A 19,517-nucleotide genomic window follows, 5' to 3' on the forward strand; every position below is an offset into this window, starting at 1 on the left:
TGGCCAGCCCCAAAATCTCAGCCCCCCCCACCCCGTTGCTGCTCCCCGTACCCATGGATCCCTAGGACCAAGGGCCTCCGTCTCCAGAGGCTGGCTCTGAGACCTTTCGTCCTACTTAGTCTTGAAGTTTGCTAGTGATCACACATAAGCAAACAGAGCAGAATGCATGCAGAAAATGGTGAGAAATAGAATGTAGTAAGATGAACTGTTGGACAATACATCTGTCCATTTAAGCGACAGTCTTAAGTCTTAGAAATAAGTAAAGCCATTTTCTTTACTGACCATCTCAAAAGGCAGATGTTTTCTACTTCTAAGACAGTTATGTAAGACTTATTTAAAAAAATGGTATTTTTTTTATGTTTAGCTTAAGTTTTCCCATGCTCTGCTATAGCAAGGCCTGAGAATAATACCAAAACTAGAAAACGTCATTGCTGCTGTGCTCTGACGCAACTGTTGTGATTTAATTTTTATGGTGAAAAAGCATGTTCAGGTTTTTTGTATGACAATTTGTGTTTAGTTTTTCTTGTCTTACTGTTTTCTCTAAAACTCAGAAGGAAGAAACTAAATTACAAGAAGAGATAAGACGTCTCAAACAAGATAAGCAAGCTCTTGAGGTAGACTTGGGACAAGCAAAGAAGGAGAGAGATTTAGCAAAAGTCCAGATTGTATCCACATCAGGTAAAGCACCATCATTTTGTTGAATAATTTTGCCTAGCCTGTGCTTCACTAAATAAATATGTAACTAAAACTTGTTTATTATTAAAATATTACTTAGTCAAATGCATCTAGACCATTTCCAAATATCATCTAAACTTCTAATAAAAGCATAGAGCAAAGGATATGCTACAGTACCTTTGGCACTCTGTTAGAAAGCCTTTTCTTGTATCCAGCCAAGCCCTTTGTTGTTGCCTAAGTTTGATTTCTTGCCCATCTTCCACTGGGCATGGAAAACAGACGATTCCATTTATATGAAAACTCTGTTCTTAAGAAAAGATTTACTATGTTGCATCTTAGTCTCCCATGTAGATCTTGCCCATTTTTTACCTATAACTTATGCCTTGTGACTTTTTTTTTTTCTGACATTCTTATCAGAACTCTTTCCAGTTTGACTTTAGCTTTCTTAATGAGAGAGGGCCAGAAAGTGGACTCTTTCACTTCCAATATCGGGCATCACAAGTGCTAAGAGCTGTGGTATTTACCTCCATGTCTCTTCAAAATGTTTGGCCCTTAAATGAGAGGAGTATGATCAATACATATCTAAGCATATATTCTATATTGTCAATCATGGTAAACTGTGAACCACTGAGTACTACTATGTATGAGAGAGAAAAGGTTTTTTTTCAAATACTGTTGCATTTAAAATCCTAATTAGGGTCTGGTTTTAAAACCTTACTGCAGTAACAGGATTGTCAAAAGAGTAAATGTATGAAATGTGCTGAGGAGGATAGTGTTGACTAACTACTTCTTCAATACATAATTACTAATAAAACAATACTAAGGATGTTTTATTCTTGTAGGTGAGAAGTCTTATGAATTAAAAGTTATGGAAGAATCATACAAACAGGAAATTACTCATTTAAAGAGACGACTTCAGTGGTATGCAGAAAATCAAGATCTTCTGGATAAAGATGCAGCCCGTCTTAAAGATGCAAGAGAAGAAATTGAGAAACTAAAACTAGAGGTGATAATATCTAGCTTTATCTAAGAAGTTGGAACTTAAAATTATTTCTTTTCTAGTGATGAGTATAATGTAATTCTATCCTTCATAATAATCCCATTTTTTTCAAGAGAAAAACGTGTAAACTCTTTATAACCTTTAAATCAATCGCGGAGTCTTTGTATGGAAAATTGATATTACTCGATATGCAGTGAGAGTTGCAAGTGCAGAATGCTTTAAACCTGGTTTTGCTTCTGTTGGACATCTTGATAATGCTTCTGGAAACAAAAGTATTGTGTTTCCTTAAAACTTGCGAATTTCTCCACTAAGAAGAGGAAGTCCATTGTTACATTAACAACCTGGAACATCCCTTTTGTCATTCTCTTGTCCTCCTTTTAACTCCATGGTAGCCTAGGCAACACTTTTTTTTTCTCTTAAGTACCGGTTCTAAATTGTTCTTAGAAAAGTTCTCTGGTTGCTGTAGTAGGGAGGAAAAAGCCAAAACACTGGAAATACAAAGCAAGAAAAAATTAAAACACACATCTTGAATAGTTCTGAGATTTGTATTGCCTGCTTGTCAGTAGATTTGACTTAGGATTCACAGAAATAAAGAATTTTACCAGTGATAAAATATAATTCATCTTGGAATTTTTTCATGGTGTTTTATTAGAGAGATCACAGATGAAAGGAGGTGCTTCTGGAGGAGCAGCCAGGGAAGGAGATCCCTTAAACATATCAAACTTCGACCAATGTATCATTGCTGTGAAAGAAAATATTTTTATTTTCATTTTCTCCAGGACGGACTGGTGTTTAAAAACAATAAAGAGCTTTGACTTCATAGAAACAATCAGATTAGTCAAACTATGCTGGCATAAAAGCATTACTTATGCTAACATTGCCAATGTGAGAGAGAAATTAAGATAGGAATACTTCCAAGTATACAAGGTGTAATATCCCTGTACAATGATCATAGTGGCTGATAAAGGTAGGAAATTTTAGATTAAATTTTAGATTAAAGCTCTGAGTCTTTGTGGCCAGACTTTATGGCAGTGCAGGAGCATTAGCTATCCAGTTCCTTCCACTGATCCTGCAAGTCAGCATTTATTTCGGCACAACATAACATTGCTTTTTGGCTGTTTCTACATCTCATCACGGAGCATAGCCTTGCAAATCACAAACTATTTCCTTAACTCACCCTGAATTCATGTAATGCGCTGTAGTACTTTGTATTATAAGTTGTTAACCAAGCCTGCACACTGGAAGTATAGGAGAAAGAAGCAGATTTACTGGTCTGAAGACAAGAATGTCCCAGAGCTGAAGTTCTCTTCTAGATTTCCGTAGCTAGTTTCAGCTCCTTTGATCTTAAGTGGCTTGAAGAAGCTGTAACTTAGTTTAAGAACCTGAAGAACCAGTTAGTACAGAAATTAGTATTACCAGTTTTTAAGTTGCAGAATACTTCCATTATATTGTGTGTGTTTGAAATGCTTACTTTTGTACTACAGGACAATGTCTCTATATATTTCAATTTATTTTCTCATAAATTGGATAGGTTGAGAAGCTCAGAGCTGAAGCTGGAGATCAGTGTGTGCAACAGAAGAAACGTTTGCAAGATAGAGCAGCAGATGCTAAAAGAATTCAGGATCTTGAGCGACAAGTATGCAATAATAGAACTGTGTTTCGTTTAACCTTTATTTCAGATAAGGTCTCTTACAACACTTACCAGCCCTTTCATAAGGATAAAGCATTGAATGAAGCCCTATGATAAAGTGACTTGTGCTATGGAACACTCTTAACACAAAAAGCTGCAATTATTTACTTAGAAAGGGCTCTTCTGCTAGTATGTTCTAATAAGCTATTTACTGATAACCCTTTTAAAATCCTTTAGCATTAACATACTGTTTAGAGTTTCCTGGAAAGGGGCAAGAGGGCAAAAGCACACATAAGCTTTCCGTTTATTTTCTAAGACTCCTTCTGACCATGTTCAGTAATCCTTTAACATTATGACCAATTTCAACCAAGTTGATTCGAGAGTAGGGTGTTAAGTTTTATTGGATTCCTACGAGAATCATGAAACTGGGGGAGTAGGGACCTTAAAAGCCATGTTTCTACTGAGGAAAAGTCAGGTGGAAGTGGGCCTTTCTGAATTTTAGAAGATGGCAGCTGCATTTGGTAGGGATGTGGGACAAATGGGAAAGAGCCCCTATGGTATTCTAATGTGATAGATAACAGAGGGGCTTGTTATTAGTCTTGCATGCAACGTGTTAGTTTTATTTTATTGCAGACTCCAAAATAAAAGGCATATAATCTGTTGTTGGGAGAGTAATTTCAATACTGTTATGAAATATCTCTGTAGTAGTTGGAAAAGTAGAACATGCATGTAAGTCCAGAAAAAAGGCAAATACTTTAACAGCATTAAGAGCCATATACAATTTAAGTGCTAAGAAAGTAAATAAAAAGTCCATTTGACATAAGACAATCTGAAGTCCACAGAAATATTTTGTTTAAGATGATGTTTAAGGCAGTCAGTAAGAGATGATGAGTCTTGCTTTTCTGTAAATAATAACCTAAATGTAAACAATGTAAAAAAATCTCAACCTGTGCATTTCTAGTTTTTATTCTTCACCCAGCTTAAGTAGATAACATTTTTAACATTCTGTCACTTAGTTCATTTTTCATTAGAACTTTATTCTTTTTGACTTCTGACTTAATTTTTTTTTTGATAGATCAGAGAAATGGAAGGAATTCTAAAAAGGAGGTATCCAAATTCTTTGCCTGCTTTGATTTATGCTGCTGCTGCTGCTGAGAAAACTAATGATCTTTCAGCTAAAACAAACACAGTTGATTTTTTGGAGAGAAGAATAAAAAAGTTAGAAACAGAACTTGAAGGTAAAGATGATGAAGCTAAAAAAAGTCTCCGTGCCATGGAACAACAATTTCAAAAAATAAAGGTAAAAGTTGGAGGCTTGTTGAGTAGTCTACTCTGCAGGTAACAGTCACAAGGTTACTGGGGTCTAACAAAGAGTAGTGGTGAAAACTGAAGGCAAAGACCACATTCAGGGGAAAAAAAATTGAAAGAATTTATAACCAGAATTTCAGTAGCTTCAGCACCTAAGATAAAAAGAGCATTGAAATTGTCAGAGTAGTATTGAAACTGAAGGCAAGTTCTTGAGGCATAATAATTTAATTCTTACAATTAAGGTAAGTGGGTTTCATCCTGTGGGTCAGGATGAAAGCAGGTTTAGCTGCTCACCTAATTCCTTGCTGCACCAAAGGCTGTGGTTTCAAAGGCCTGCTGACAGCAGGGAATGTCTGGGAACACTAAACATTCTATCCAAAAATTACATCATTGCAAGTCTTAACTTACATTAGGAAGCATGGAAGTCTAGCATTTTACTTCGAGGAAGAGGTGAACTGTGCAGGTGCTTAATGAGCAGGAAGGGAAAGCATTGGCCAGTTGTTCCTCCTTTTCTCCATGTGAATACCTCATCATGCTTTCCTCAAAGGCTCTCCAGGCTATTAAGAAGCGTTAGGTTTTCCTCAGCTCATTAAGAAGAAAGATTCTGTGTCTCTCTGAATTCATACTTCTATATTCATACTTCTAAATAAATAAAAATAAAAATCTGTCCTGTTACAATTTAAGATGTTTTTTAAAAATGTGAAGTACAATTTTTAGGCATGTGACAGTAATGTTTGCAAACTGACACATGGAAAATACATAATGAGAGATTTTTAAAAAATTAAAGACTTCTTGCTGTATTAAAATAAGATGTTACTTTGCCTGTCTGAGTTGATAACATCTGAAGAGAACTCAATTATATAAAAATGAAATAGTTTCTTGTCAACCTAATTTTATTTCCCATAGTTAACTGCATTCATTGTGAGTAGAGGATTACTTTGTAGTAAATGTTTTGAGTAATTCTGTTCTACAGCAGACTTAAGTTTGCTTCACATAATTTTTTCACTCACTGATTTCTGAACTGATTGAGTAGTGTTGTTAGTAATACTGATGTGTATCCTCTCTTGTGAAATCTTGCTTCAGATGTGCAGTAACTTTAAAGAATAATAGGAAGAGCTAATAATAAAAGTACACTTGAGGAAACTGCTTTTTCTTCCCCCCCTCCCTTAGATACAGTATGAGCAAAGACTTGCAGAGCTTGAGCAACTGCTTGCCTACAAATTTATGAGCGAATCACCAAAACTGAAGGGTGATAAAGCCGGTTCTACAGAACTTGAACAGGAGCTTCAGAATCTAAAGAAGACCCATCAGATCACCATTAAAAACCTCCAGACAGAAATTGAAAACCTTAAAAGTCAAAATTCCCAATTAAAACTCAGAAGTAAAAAGGATAATAAAGACTTAGAGTCCCCGGACTCTCAAATGAAACAAGGTAACACAAAAGATAGACTGCTAAAACTAAATGAAGAACTGGTCACCAAAAATAGAGAAATACAAGACCTTACAAAAACTGTAGAGAAACTTCAAAAAGAAAGGATGATGATGTTGTCTGATAATAATTTGAGAAATAAAACCGGTAATAAGGAAAACTCGACAGAGATCTTGAAAAAGAATACCTCAGATAAAAGGAATTCCAGCAACAGTGAACCCTTTCTAAGCATTTTCAACAATGACAAAATATACCAACCGCATACCTTTTCCGATTCTAATCTCTCGGAAGTTCTGCAAGAAAATGCACAGCTGAAAGAGGAGCTAGAAAGATTGTCTCTAGAAATGAACCAGCAGAGGGTGAAGTCTCAAGCAACACTGGCTTATTCTGAAAATAACATACGAAGGTAAATGCTCAACATGTTCCTTTAAAAACCTTGTTAAAGTGTTGGCTGATACAGCATTGAAGTGACACGTTAATATGTCAGCCGTGTGTGAAGCTAGCTCATACTTGGCCAATGTTCTCTGTAAATTTCATTTTCACTGTTTGTTTTTGGTTTGGGGTTTTTTTTGAGTTTTTGGTTTGTTTTGGTTTTTTTGTGGGTTTGGTTTTTTTTAGAACAGTGCACTGTCATGATTCTTTCTATAGGCAAACCTATATTAATCCTTCTTATTAATGCTACAATTCATCATGGTTTTGAGTAAAAAGATCTTGGTATAAATCATTGTATTTTAGATGCTTTGTATTTGTGTTGTATAGCATTAATATTTGGTACACATACCTTCCTTCAAACTGGGGTATGCTTTCAGTGGGATTTATTTGACCAACTGTAGAAACTTTACACTTCACCTAGTCTCCCTTAGATCCCTTCGTAGTCAAAGTAGAGGAAATTGGCATATTTAGATTGTGACACATTCTGTTCTAAAATAGATACTTGAAATAGGAGAGCTGAATTATGATTTAAAAGCACTTATTTTCTCTCTCTTTTTTTTTTTTTTTTTTTTTTTTAATAAGAGGAGCCAAAAAAGGTGATTTGGCTGAGTTTTCTGTATTCTAGCTGCCTCTGGTTAAATGAGGCACGTATCCAGCATTGTGGGCTTCCCACCCTGTCATGCCTCCAGAGCAGTAGAAGTAACGGTGGTGCTATCTTGCGAGGTTTTGTTACGGAATTTCAAAGATATGCTGCCTTTAACCTTTTTTTATATTTTATATGTTCAAGTGAGAAACTTTGCCGCATTTTTGAAGAACTGTCTGTAGCTTCTTTACTAGATCTTATTTTTGTCTCTCTCTGTTCAGGATACAGGAAGACACAGCAGAATACATTGCATCTCTGAAAGCTTCTCATCAGAGGGAAGTGGAGAAGATTCTTTGCCAGCACGCAAAGGAGCATTCTGCTTCTAAAGTAGCTGAACTAAACAGCAGAATTTCAACACAAGAGGTAGGATACAGTAGATACATTCATCATATATAGATATTTATTTCTAGATTACTATAAACATTTTATCTTTCTTTGAAGTAGGATCTATTGTTTCAAAAATGGGCCTGTGCCACTGTGTTCAGAGAATCACGGAATGGCTGAGGTAGGGACAGACCTCTGGAGGTCATCCTGTCCAGCCCCCCTCCTCAAGCAGGGTAATCTAGAGCCAGCTGCTCAGGACCATGTCCAGATGGCTTTTGAATATCTCCAAGAAGGGAGATTCCACAACCTCTCTAGGCTTAGAGACCCAAACAAGTGCTTGGTCACCCTCACAGTAAAGAAGTTTTCCTTATGTTCAAACAGAACCTCCTGTATTTCAGTTTGTGGCCTTTGCTGCTTTTCCTGTCACTGGATACCACTGGAAAGAGCCTGGCTCTGTTGGCTTTGCACCCTCTCTTCAGATAGTTGTAAACATTGATGAGATCCCCCTGAGCCTTCTCTCCTCCAGGCTAAACAGTCTCAGCTCTCTCAGCCTTTCCTTATATGAGAGATGCTCCGGTCCCTTCATCATCTTGTGGCCCTTTGCAGACTCTCTCCAGTAGCTCCATGTCTCTGTCCCTGGGGAACCCAGAACTGGACACAGTACTCCAGGAGTGGCCCTACCAGAGCTAAGTAGAGGGGAAGGATCACCTTCCTTGACCAGCTGGCAACGTTCATACTAATACAGCCCAGGATGCCATTAGCCTTTTGTTCAACTCTGTGTCCACCAGGACACCCAGGTCCTTTTCTGCAAAGCTGGTTTCCAGCAGGGTGGCCCCAGCATATACTGGTGCCTGGGGTTGTTCCTCCCCAGGAGCAGGACTTTGCACTTCCCTTTGTTGAACTTCATGAGGTCCCTGTCAGCCCATTTCTCCAGCCTGTCAAGGACCCCCTGGGTGGCAGCACAACCCTCTGGTGTTATCAGCCACTCCTCCCAGTTTTACGTGATCTGCAAACTTGCTGAGGGTGTGCTCTGCCCCATCATCCAGATCATTAATGAAGATGTTGAACAGGATTAGACCCAGAACTGACAATTCTACACACCACACACCACCCGCCCCCAAATTACTGGCCTCCAGCTTGACTTCATTGCACTCATTGCCACCCTCTGGCCTAGCCATTTAAGTCAGTTTGCAGTCCACCTCACTGTCTGCTCATCCAACCCATACTTCATCAGCTTCTCTGTGAGGATCTTACAGGAGACAGTGTTGAAGGCCTTACTACTAAAATCCCGGTAGGCAAAGCCAGTCATTTCATGAGGGTTACGAGGTTGGTCAAGCATGATTTCCCCTTTGTGAATCCATGCTTACTACTCGTAATCACCTTCTTATCCTTTATGTGCCTGCCAGGTTTCCAGGATTAGTTGCTCAATCACTTTCCTACGGCGAGGTGAGGCTGACTAGCCTGTAGTTCCCTGCGTCCTCCTTCTTGCCCTTTTTGAAGGTAGGAGTGACATTTGCCCTCAGCACACATGGTTGCAGCTCATCAGGGCCATGGGCTTATGTATGTGCAGTTTGCATAAGTATTCCCTGACCAGATCATCTTCCACCAAGGGTGTGTCTTCTCATCCCAGACTTGCCCCCTAGTCTCTGGCGCCTTGGATTCCTGAAGGCCAGTCTTGCTAGTTAAGACTTAGGTGAAGAAGGCATTCAGTACCTCAGCCTCTTCCGTGTCCTCGGTCACCAGGGCCCCTGCCCCATTCATCAGCAGGCCTGCATTTTCTCTAGTCTTCTGTTAGCCGCTTAGGTACTTACAGAAGCCCTTCTTGTTGCCTTTGCCAGTCTCACCAGATTCAGTTCCAGGTGGGCTTGGGCTTTCCTAACCCCATCTCTGCATGCTCAGACAGTGTCTCTATATTCCTCCAGGGTTACCTGTCCTTGTTCCTACCGTCTGTATGCTTCCTTTTTATGTTTGAGTTTTGCCAGGAGTTTCTTGTTCATCCATGCAGGCCTCCTGGTGTTTTTGCCTGACTTTCTGCTTGTTGGGATGGACCACTCTTGAGCTTGGAGGAAGTGATCCTTGAATGTCAGCCAGCTTTCTTGGGTGCCTCTTCACCCCCTCAGGGCCCCATCCCATGGGATTCTTTCAAGCAGATCTTTGAAGAGGTCAAAGTCTGCTCTCCTGAAGTCCAGGGTTGTGATCATGCTTTTTGGCCTGCTCCCTCCTCTCAGGATCCTGAACTCCACCAGCTCATGGTCACTGCAGCCAAGGTTGCCTTTGACATTCACATCCCCAACAAACCCTTCCTTGTCTGTGAGTTTAAGGCCCAGCAAAGCACCTCTCCTCACTGGGTCCTCTGTCACTTGGCTCAGGAAGTTGTCGTCAGTACTCTCCCGGAACCTCCTGGATTGCTTATGCCGTGCTGTGTTGTTCCTCCAGCGGGTATCAGGGTGGTTGAAGTCCCCCATGAGGACCTGGGACTCCGATTATATTTGTGCATTAAAATTTTGGGAGTAGTTTTACACACATTATGAAGGTAGAAAGAGCTATTGCATTCGGATTATTTCAGAACTTTCTTTAACTGAGGAAAGTAACTTGAAGACTGAGACTTGCTTTCATCTACGATGTATGTACATGTGCACCATTTCACAATCCACGTAGAGGATTGTTAAATAACACACATGCACACGTGTTAGAGGTAGTATTGTTAATATATGCACTGCTTATACCTGCAGTACTACAATACTGATTGTATTTTTGGTGTATTTTTCCTGTATAGGTCTTCACATATTGTTAATGATGACTATTTTTAACCTTTTTGTAGATATTAATAAAACATCTCCAAGAACAAATCAGTGAACAACAGAGGCATCAGGAAGCCCTTCTAGTTTCACAAATGCGAGAGGAACTCTTACAAAAAGAGGTATATTTAAATTTGGATTGGGGGTACCTTATACTAATAAAAGAGTTTTCACTTTCATCCTTGTAAAGCCTCAAATAATATATAGGAAATAAGTCTTAGATACAGTATCTTTGTCAGTTGCTTCTACATCAATTGTACCTGAGAATGCAATATATTTTTCTAATGTGAACAAGAGAACAGCACAGCACAGAAAGAGGAACTTTGACCTCCTTTGATGATGATGATGATGATATTGTCATTATTATTATTATTATTGTCATCGTTATTATGTTAGAAATGTCTGACATCTGTATGAAAATTGATCAGCAGGTTAATCCAAGCATTCATAGCCTCTTCTTTGAGAGTTGTGATGGGTAGTAAATAGACCACAGTACTTTTTCTCTATTAAGAGGATATTTTATTATTGTTTTCAAATTCTTTGTTCGGATAAAGCCTTCCACTTTTCATCCTTCATTGCCATAAAACTGACTTAAGCAATTATATTCTTGGTTTTCTTCTTTGATATCTATGAAACTTGAGGTCTCTTAAGAAGAGGTTAGTTGTAATAGTTCTGAAATTCACTGGTTTGTGAGAGATGTAGCTAGTTTTTTCCTAATCTTCTATTAGTAGCATATAATCTAAAAATTACACTTGTTCATGTTTTCATTTTTGGGTTAATATTGTGGAAAATGGCTGCCTGTCTCCTAGCTCAAGCTTTTTGAACTATTGGCTATGCTTTTGTCATTCTTAAAATGCTGCCAATCTTTTTTTTTATCACCTCGTGGTCAGGAGGAGGATATAGCCTGTCTTGGCATCGTGCCTATGCTTAATTCACCATCTCCTTGATGCATGAACATTGCTAATTTTAACTTCATTTTGATAATACGGTAATTAACCTGCAAGTGTTATTAAAAATAATTCTCCTATTCTGTAAGGGACTGAGAACTCCAGACATTTAATCTTGTTTGCTACCCTTACTTAAAAGAAATAAAAGAATTACCAGTATGTGTTTAGTACATGCTTAATATAATTAATCTTAGACTCACTAAACTCATTCAGGATTTATCTTATCCATGAAAAATTCCACCTCTGTTGTGAAGTATTTATAGAAGAGAGAGGGTTTGTAGGGAGAGAAAAAAGATCTCCTATTAAACAAGCTCTGTATTTGCAGAATAAAGGCTGGGTTCATATTATGAATCTAATGATAGATGCCGCCTTTCCATACAAAGCTCGTTTCACTCCAGTGACCTCAGTGTATATGTAATACTTCCTCCTGGGAAAACAGGGCGAGAGTACAATGAGACAAATGTTATTCAACAGATTTGTTTCTTCTATGCCTGTTTGCTTTACAGATTATTAATGACAGTGATGGTTAAGAGGATGGTCATCTTGTCTGACCCACAAGTTACAGACTGAGTTCGAGATGCTGGCATTTAAGAAAATGTAATGGAGTGCCTTTGTTACAAAAGTCATTGCAGGACTATACAGAGAGAAATATCAAAGTAAAGCCTTGCTTTTGCCCTCTAGTATGATTGCTTTATTTCAGTAACAATCTGTGCTGCTTTTAAAATACATTTTAAGCATTAAATGGTTAAATAAGTTGAGCTGAAAAAAGGCAACCAAACCTGCAAATCTAATTAGTCATGACAGGGGAAACCACTGCCATTTGTAAGAGGGTTGAGAGTCCTTTGTCTAAAATGGTGGTATCTCAAAAAAGGCAAGCTTTTTTCCTGAGGCTCACTGAAAGATTGCTATTTGAGTATTAATTTCAGAAATGCTGTTCAGGAATGTTTTCCATTAACTATATACTTCTCTTGCATAACAGCTTACATGTAGCACAGCTTTGTATTTAACATAGTTCTGTTGCTGGCAAAATATATGGAACCCATTTTCTCCTGGGGCTTCTTCCCCCTCATAACATCTCTCCTGCATGAATTTTTCTTTAATTTAATTACATGCTTGAGATCGCACATCAGCACTTTCCTTCAGTGGGGCGACTTAGCAGACAAGCAGTAGCCACTCACTTTCACAGAACTTATGAAACTAAGACTTCTGCTCCTCTGACAAATGTGGCTGAAATTGGCCCACAGGTTCAAAGCTGCTGGAGAAGTGGACAGGAAAAATGTAATAGAATCATAGAATCATTAAGGTTGGAAAAGACCCTTAAGATCATCGAGTCCAACCGTTAACCTAGCACTGCCAAGTCCACCACTAAACCATGTCCTCAAGCACCATGTCTACCTGTCTTTTAAATACCTTCGGGGATGGAGACTCAACCACTTCCCTGGGCAGCCTGGTCCAATGCCTGACTGCCCTTTCAGTGAAGAAGTTTTTCCTAATATCCAATCTAAACTTCCCCTGGCGCAGCTTGAGGCCGTTTCCTCTCGTCCTATCGCTTGTTACTAGGGAGAAGAGACCGACCCCCACCTCGCTACAACCTTCTTTCAGGTAGCTGTAGAGAGCAATAAGGTCTCCCCTCAGCCTCCTTTTCTCCAGGCTAAACAACCCCAGCTCCCTCAGCCACTCCTCATAAGACTTGTGCTCCAGACCCTTCACCAGCTTCATTGCCCTTCTTTGGCCACGCTCCAGCACCTCGATGTCCTTCTTGTAGTGAGGGGCCCAAAACTGAACACAGTACTCGAGGTGCGGCCTCACCAGTGCTGAGTACAGGGGCACTATCACCTCCCTGGTCCTGCTGGCCACACTGTTCCTGATACAAACCAGGATGCCATTAGCCCTCTTGGCCACCTGGGCACACTGACGGCTCATATTCAACCAGCTGTTGCCCAGCACCCCAGGTCCTTTTCTGCCAGGCAGCTCTCCAGCCACTCCTCCCCCAGCCTGTAGCGTTGCGTGGGGTTGTTGTGACCCAAGTGCAGGACCCGGCACTGAGCCTTGTTGAATCTCATGCAGTTGACCCCGGCCCATCGATCCAGCCTGTCCAGGTCCCTCTGTAGGGCCTTCCTACCCTCCAGCAGATCGACACTTCCACCCAACTTGGTGTCATCTGCAAACTTACTGAGGGTGCACTCGATCCCCTCATCCAGATCATCAGTGGAGATACTGAACAGGACTGGCCCCAGTACTGAGCCCTGGGGAACACCACTCGTGACCGGCCGCCAACTGGATTTGACTCCATTCACCACCACTCTCTGGGCTCGGCCGTCCAGCCCGTTTTTAACCCAGCGCAGAGTGCACTTATCCAAGCCGTGAGCAGGCAGCTTCTCCAGGAGAATGCTGTGGGGGGCAGTGTCAAAGGCCTTACTAAAGTCCAAGTAGACACCATCCACAGCCTTCCCCTCATCCACTAAGCGGGTCTTGTTATTTTGTTGTTACAGGCCTTGTTATTTTAGAAAACCACATTAAAAATTGAAATAATAGTAAGCCATCTTGGAGACACTTCTGAGCAAGAGTGGCAACATCTTATGAAATACACAGTGCTTCCAGCTACTTGAATTCAGCAGCAGAGAGCCAAGGGCGGCTGAGTGCTTGAAAAGGGTTAGCAGTTCGTAGATATATTGGGTAAGGGGAGCTAATGGTCATAAAAAGAATAAAAGCTGCAAAGCTTTCACTTTAGTTTACTTATACACATTAAGAAAGTGACCAAAAAAGACTTAGGATGTTACATGAAGAAATATCAAGTTACTCAAAATAGGCAAAAAATGAGAATAAACCAGTAGGGATTTATAAGAAAACTTGCCTGAATTGCTGGAGGATTAGGAAATCAGTTGAAAGCCATTGGTAGATTTCATTTGACCTGGCAATTATCAGACCAAAGGGGGTTTGTAATCCTGCGTGCTAGCAGCGTGTCTTTTCTTCGTTTATTCCTTAGAAACACACTGGTACATTTTATATTTGATCTTTATCCAGGGTGTGAGAAGGGATTGTGTAAGAACATCTAATCATAATATTCTCTATTAATTTTTTAGTATGTTTAGAAGTATAAAAACTGACTGTGAATAATCACCTCATAACATATTATGACCAGGATCGGATTTATCAAAAAGGACTACATTTTCATATCCTCAGGCCACTGCCTACAAATGAAAGATCCTAATCTAAGTCCCTGAGCCCCTGTTTAAGCTGTTGAATCCAGAATTCTCTTTTGTCTTCCTTTCTGCAGCTTTTGAATGGAATGATTAAGCAACACAAATACACTTTGAAAGGAATCTGTTTTATACACTCCTTAACACAATGACAACAATTTTCATCAATTCTCTCAAACTGTAGGTGACAAAACTGTTGGAAGAACTGAGAGAGGCTAAGGAGAGCCAGAGTCCAGAAATGAAACATTTCTTGTGCCTGGAAAAGAAAATCAAGCATATAGAGACCAGACATGCAGAAAGAGAGCAAGAAATTCAAAAGGTACACCAGAGTATATCTGCATTTACTTCTCAAGAGCAATTTATTGGTTTAACTCTAATTTTATGGTATTTGCACAGGCCCGTTTAGCTCACACTGGTGGGGGGCAGGTACTTTTTGATAACAGCCATGGTTTTGTCCTTGGTGCCTGCTGATGCAAGTGGCTGCAGAGGCAGTGCCAGCCGCCGCCTCCTTGCTGTGGTAATTAAGACTACTTGTGCATGACTCGCCTGTCAGGTGCGTAACTTCCTCGCAACCTGATGTGAGGAGGTCTTGCTTTGGTAGAGGGCTGGACCATCTGACCTCTAGTAGTCCCTGGTATCATTATGGTATTTCACTTCAGTTACACAATGAAAGCTAGCTATTGAAAAATTGATGAGAGTTTGTAATACAGAGTTTGTTAAGCTATGATACATTCCTCAAGTGAACTGTAATTTTATTTTCTAGTGCTAGAAGTCCCATTCAAAAAAGCTGCATTAAAAGTATAGAACCATCTTGCGGCAGTGTGCCACATACTGTTTTTAATATGCAAAACAACAACAAAAAAGCCTTTATCCTCTACAAATTAAAATTTTGGATTTTGACTGTTGGATCTTTGTGATACAGCTTCTTGTATGAGACATTTGCGTCCCTTGAATGGGTAAAATAATTTTGTATCAATTCTTTCATCTTATTTTACGTCATGGCCTCCATCCTGATTTTTCATGGGTCTGGGCAGCTTCTGTCATCTGGAAACAGTTTTCAGGTTCATACAGATTTTTTTTTTTTTTCTCGACACTTTCATCACTTAAATATGTGATTGTCTTTATTAGTGTTTTAACTTAGGTTTTACTTAAATACATGAAGTCAAAGAAGGGCAGTTGGACTGGAAGATAATCAAACCTGTAGTTGTTCTTAGTTTGTGGAGTTTGTTCTAGAGTTTTGAACCGGATCTCAAGGAATACACTTTGATTGATTTACAGAATTGTTGGTGATACGGCATTTTATTCTCATACATTTCTACATCAGATATTTCATTTTCTTCCCAAAAAGAACTGTGCGTAAAAGAAGTCTGTGGATTAAGAATGAACCCTGCCACCACTGATGATTTTATTATTTTGGTTTGCATTCTGTCCTGCTAAAGACAACTGTAATACTGTTACTTTTTTATACTATTCTGTATAGTATAAAAAATATATACTATTCTGCTTTTGTATAACGTGAGAATTTCTCTACCGTTTCTGTGATCTGTCTCTGCTGAAATCATTACCTGACCCACAGTATTTACTAAGATGTTTTGCAATGTATTTAAAAAAAAATAGAAATAATAGCATACGCAACAATTACTGCGAAGTAATTTCATCTTGGCCTTGTTATGTATTAAGCTTTGGGTTTTGTTCGTCCTGGTTTTGCACTTTTAGTCACCTGCAGCGGGTCACCGAACAGTCCCCCAACTGAATGCTAACGAACTGAACAACGTACAAAAACTAATTGCTGACCAAGGAAATGCCAGGTTACCCTTAGTATCAAACTACAAATACAATAATTACGGCCTTTAAGTGGTAGACCTTTCCTTAAGGAACCTATTACAATTCATAGTGGTGTGGAGATTTTGATACCTCGTGACACTTTTTATTTGAGGTAATTTAATAAGATTGTGCCATGGATTCATGTCAAAATTAATCAAACTTTTATCTGCAGCAGCTTCAGACCTTTGTGACTACAGGATATTTTCTGATAATTCATAGAACTTGTGGCTTTTAAAAGTACAGTAGTAGCCCAGAACATGCCATTCAGATTTGGTTTGTGTCTCTTGCAGAGCATTCTTTTAATTAACACACTTAAATGGCAATTCAAAAGGTTCATTTTGGTTATAGAGGGATTTATGTTATATGCTCAGCTTTGTCTTAAATATTCAAACTGTTAATTGCTGCTTTGGAGAGGATAAGTTAAATTCTCCTGAGGCTCATTAGTCAGTAATGGATTCTACCCTTCCATCATTAACGCAGCTATTTAAAGGAGTTTATTGCTATCAGAATGATTTTTGTAATATTCAGAACAAATTGTTTCCACTTAATGTGAGCACTGGGCCTTGAGCATCAAATATAATGAAGTAAGTAAGTAAGGAAGTGGCACGTTTTTGCAAAGGGGCAGCGCTGGCTGAGTATTTAAGTAGGAAGTCCCAGTGCTGACTTGCTTCTAATTTGCAGGCAGCCCAGCGAACACAACATATTACTGAAGCCAGGCAAACCCGTGAGGTTGAGAAGTGGCGAAGACTGGCACAACGGAAGAATCAAGAACTGGAGAAATTCCGAGTGGAACTGGATTCCATGTTAGATGTTTTACGTGAACTGCAGAAACAAGGGGTTGTTATTCCCGCACCTAATCCCAGTGGATTCAGCATGACGGACAGCTGTTGGAGGACATGATTAGGTAGGAGTTGATTAGAGAAGCAGAATTTTAATATTCAAAGTCACGTATAGAGAATATTATTGAAAATCATTAATGTAACACTCATAAATTGAACTACATTCTGATCTTATCTGGAATCTTGCTTGTCCAAAGGTAGATTTGCACTGAGCAACACCCCAGTCATATTGTATGTCTTTCTTATATTTTATTAGGACTAAACTTACATGCAATTTTTAAAAAACGTCAGGAATATTGAGGTTATTCCATAAACTCAATTACCATTGAGAAATTCCATGTGATGCTTTTTCAGATATTGTAGAACATGTCTGAATATTTTAAGCTTTTGTTTATAACTTGTCTTATAGTGATTCCTTTGTGAACACTTTGAGTAATATGCTGTTTGGCTTCTGTTTTTACTGTATAGAGTTGTTATTTTTCGTTTGGTAGGGCATGAAAATCCTCCTTTGCCAACGTTTTGCTTCTCTCCCTCCAATTCATAAAACGTCCCTTCCCTTAAGACCCCTTTCAGCTTTGTGACGGATGGGAGGGCTGGAGCAGAGCAGGCATTCCGTGGCGATGCTCAAATTCAGACTATTCTCTGTTTGCAGAGATTTCCAGCTGTGCCGGTGAGAAGGATGGCGGAGGGGTTTAGCTGAATTGTTATGGGGCAGGTATGAAAAAAGCCTATAAAACACAGTGGGAGAGCAGTTACTGGTATGCCTTTTAAAAGGGAAGTCTGTATTAAGATTTTTTACAACGGACATAGTAGTATCTTTGTAGATGATCTTGACAGAACGAAGAGGCCAGTCAAATGTGAAGGCAATGTAGTAAAGCTCAAACTGCCGGGATATGTTGGTGGGCAAATTTAGTTAAAATACTGGGCAAGCTGGAAAAGAGGCCAGAAAAAAAATACCCAAACAAGTATAATCTTCAGGAGTGACGAAGACGACTAGCGTGCTCAAGCAGGAATAACCCACTACCCAAATACCGACTGTGGATGTAACTTTGCTGAACTGACAGGCATCACTGCAGGTAACAAGCTGAATGGCAGAGAGACCGTTGCCTTCTCCCTCTCCTCTTAGGCCCCGCTGGAGTTACAAGCCTAAGGGTAGAGCCTGTAAGATACTGGATAGCATAGGAGCAAGTCCTACTGCATCACTAACGTGTAACTTAGTGCTAAGCTTCTGGTCCCTTGTTTCAAGAAAGAGATGGACCACCTGGAGGGGAAAGAGCAGTCAGCAGTCTAGAAAATGTGGCCTTAGGAACCACTGAAGCCAGCGGGGCTGCCCTGCTCCAGAGAGGAGACTGGGGAGGGAGGATGAGGATGGCTATTAATTACACGCGTCGCTTATGGAGAACCTGCCGCCGAAAGGATAGAAAAAGGAGCAGCAGTAAGTCAGGAAATTCAAGATGGATAGCTATTTGGTTGCTGGAAGGACAAATTACTAGTTCGAAGTCTCAGCACGGCAAGTCCTTAAGCATTCCATGGCACATATATTGAAGTTGTGGCTCAATCAGCTATACGTCTTTAGGGCAAAGAGAAGATAAAAGCTAGGAATGTACTCTTCAGGTCCCCGTAGTGTTGGCTTGCAGTATTTGAGTCAAACGTGAAAGAGTTCAGGTCTGTGTGTATGCATTTACATATCATGCTTCTTCAGCCACCAGCAGTAAACATGCATTTTTGTCTTTTACAAGCATGTGATTGAGCATGCATAAAGAACAAAATCGTGTAACAACTTATACCGTAGAGGCACAGACAGTAATTAAGTGCAAGGATTTTTTTTTTTTTTTTTTAAGCCAACGCATACATAAAGTGAGAGAGAGTGTGTACACATATATAGAGATATTAAAAAAAGGATGGTCATCTGGCAATTAATATAATAATCTTCATTGTTTCATATTCAGGTATTGTCAGTATTTTTAGTATGGATGTTTTGTCCCCCAATAATGAAGTATTAGTCTGTATTCATAAAAATGTGTAAATACAATAATGCTTTGTATATAAAGTATCAGCTATGTGTAAATGTGCTGTATTTTCTTGACTTGAGACTGTTTTGCACATGAAAAGGATAAAATTGAATAATTTCAACTTACCATTTATTTCCTGTACAACTTGTTATCTGCATAACACTGTATTAAAGTGTGTGACCTGAAGTGAGATTTTTTTTTTTTTTTTTTCCAAATTACAGTAACCCTTGTGTTCCCGGAGAGGCCAGGTTCTGGATGTAGGTACGCCAGGGCACTGCCTAGGAGGGGAAGGCCTAGGGGAAGCACTTCTGGGTGCTGGAACCTCTCTCTCTCAAACATATAATCCCTAGGTCAGCAAGAGGGGGTTGCTGTAGTGTTCCTGCCGTTCATTCAAACACCTTTTAAAATTCTTATATTCAGTTCTCAGCAAATGCTGGTATCTTACATAGTTTGAAT

General features: G+C 39.4%; 1 protein-coding gene across 1 annotated transcript in view; it reads left to right on the top strand.

The window, feature by feature from the left end:
- CEP162 (centrosomal protein 162) overlaps positions 1–17,110 on the top strand; it is a gene marked incomplete at its 3' end in the record, with an annotated part of 49,025 nt that extends 31,915 nt beyond the window's left edge. The window contains exons 20-28 of the mRNA XM_082305568.1: positions 552–678; positions 1,518–1,681; positions 3,207–3,311; positions 4,381–4,605; positions 5,784–6,448; positions 7,339–7,480; positions 10,263–10,361; positions 14,571–14,705; positions 16,892–17,110. Of these exons, the coding sequence (XP_082161694.1) occupies positions 552–678; positions 1,518–1,681; positions 3,207–3,311; positions 4,381–4,605; positions 5,784–6,448; positions 7,339–7,480; positions 10,263–10,361; positions 14,571–14,705; positions 16,892–17,110 (1,881 nt within the window). The remainder of the gene's footprint in view (positions 1–551; positions 679–1,517; positions 1,682–3,206; positions 3,312–4,380; positions 4,606–5,783; positions 6,449–7,338; positions 7,481–10,262; positions 10,362–14,570; positions 14,706–16,891) is intronic.
- Between the last annotated feature and the right edge of the window lie 2,407 nt (positions 17,111–19,517).

This window comes from Platalea leucorodia, assembly GCF_965183815.1.
Source record: "Platalea leucorodia genome assembly, chromosome: 3".
NCBI classification, from domain to species: domain Eukaryota; kingdom Metazoa; phylum Chordata; class Aves; order Pelecaniformes; family Threskiornithidae; genus Platalea; species Platalea leucorodia.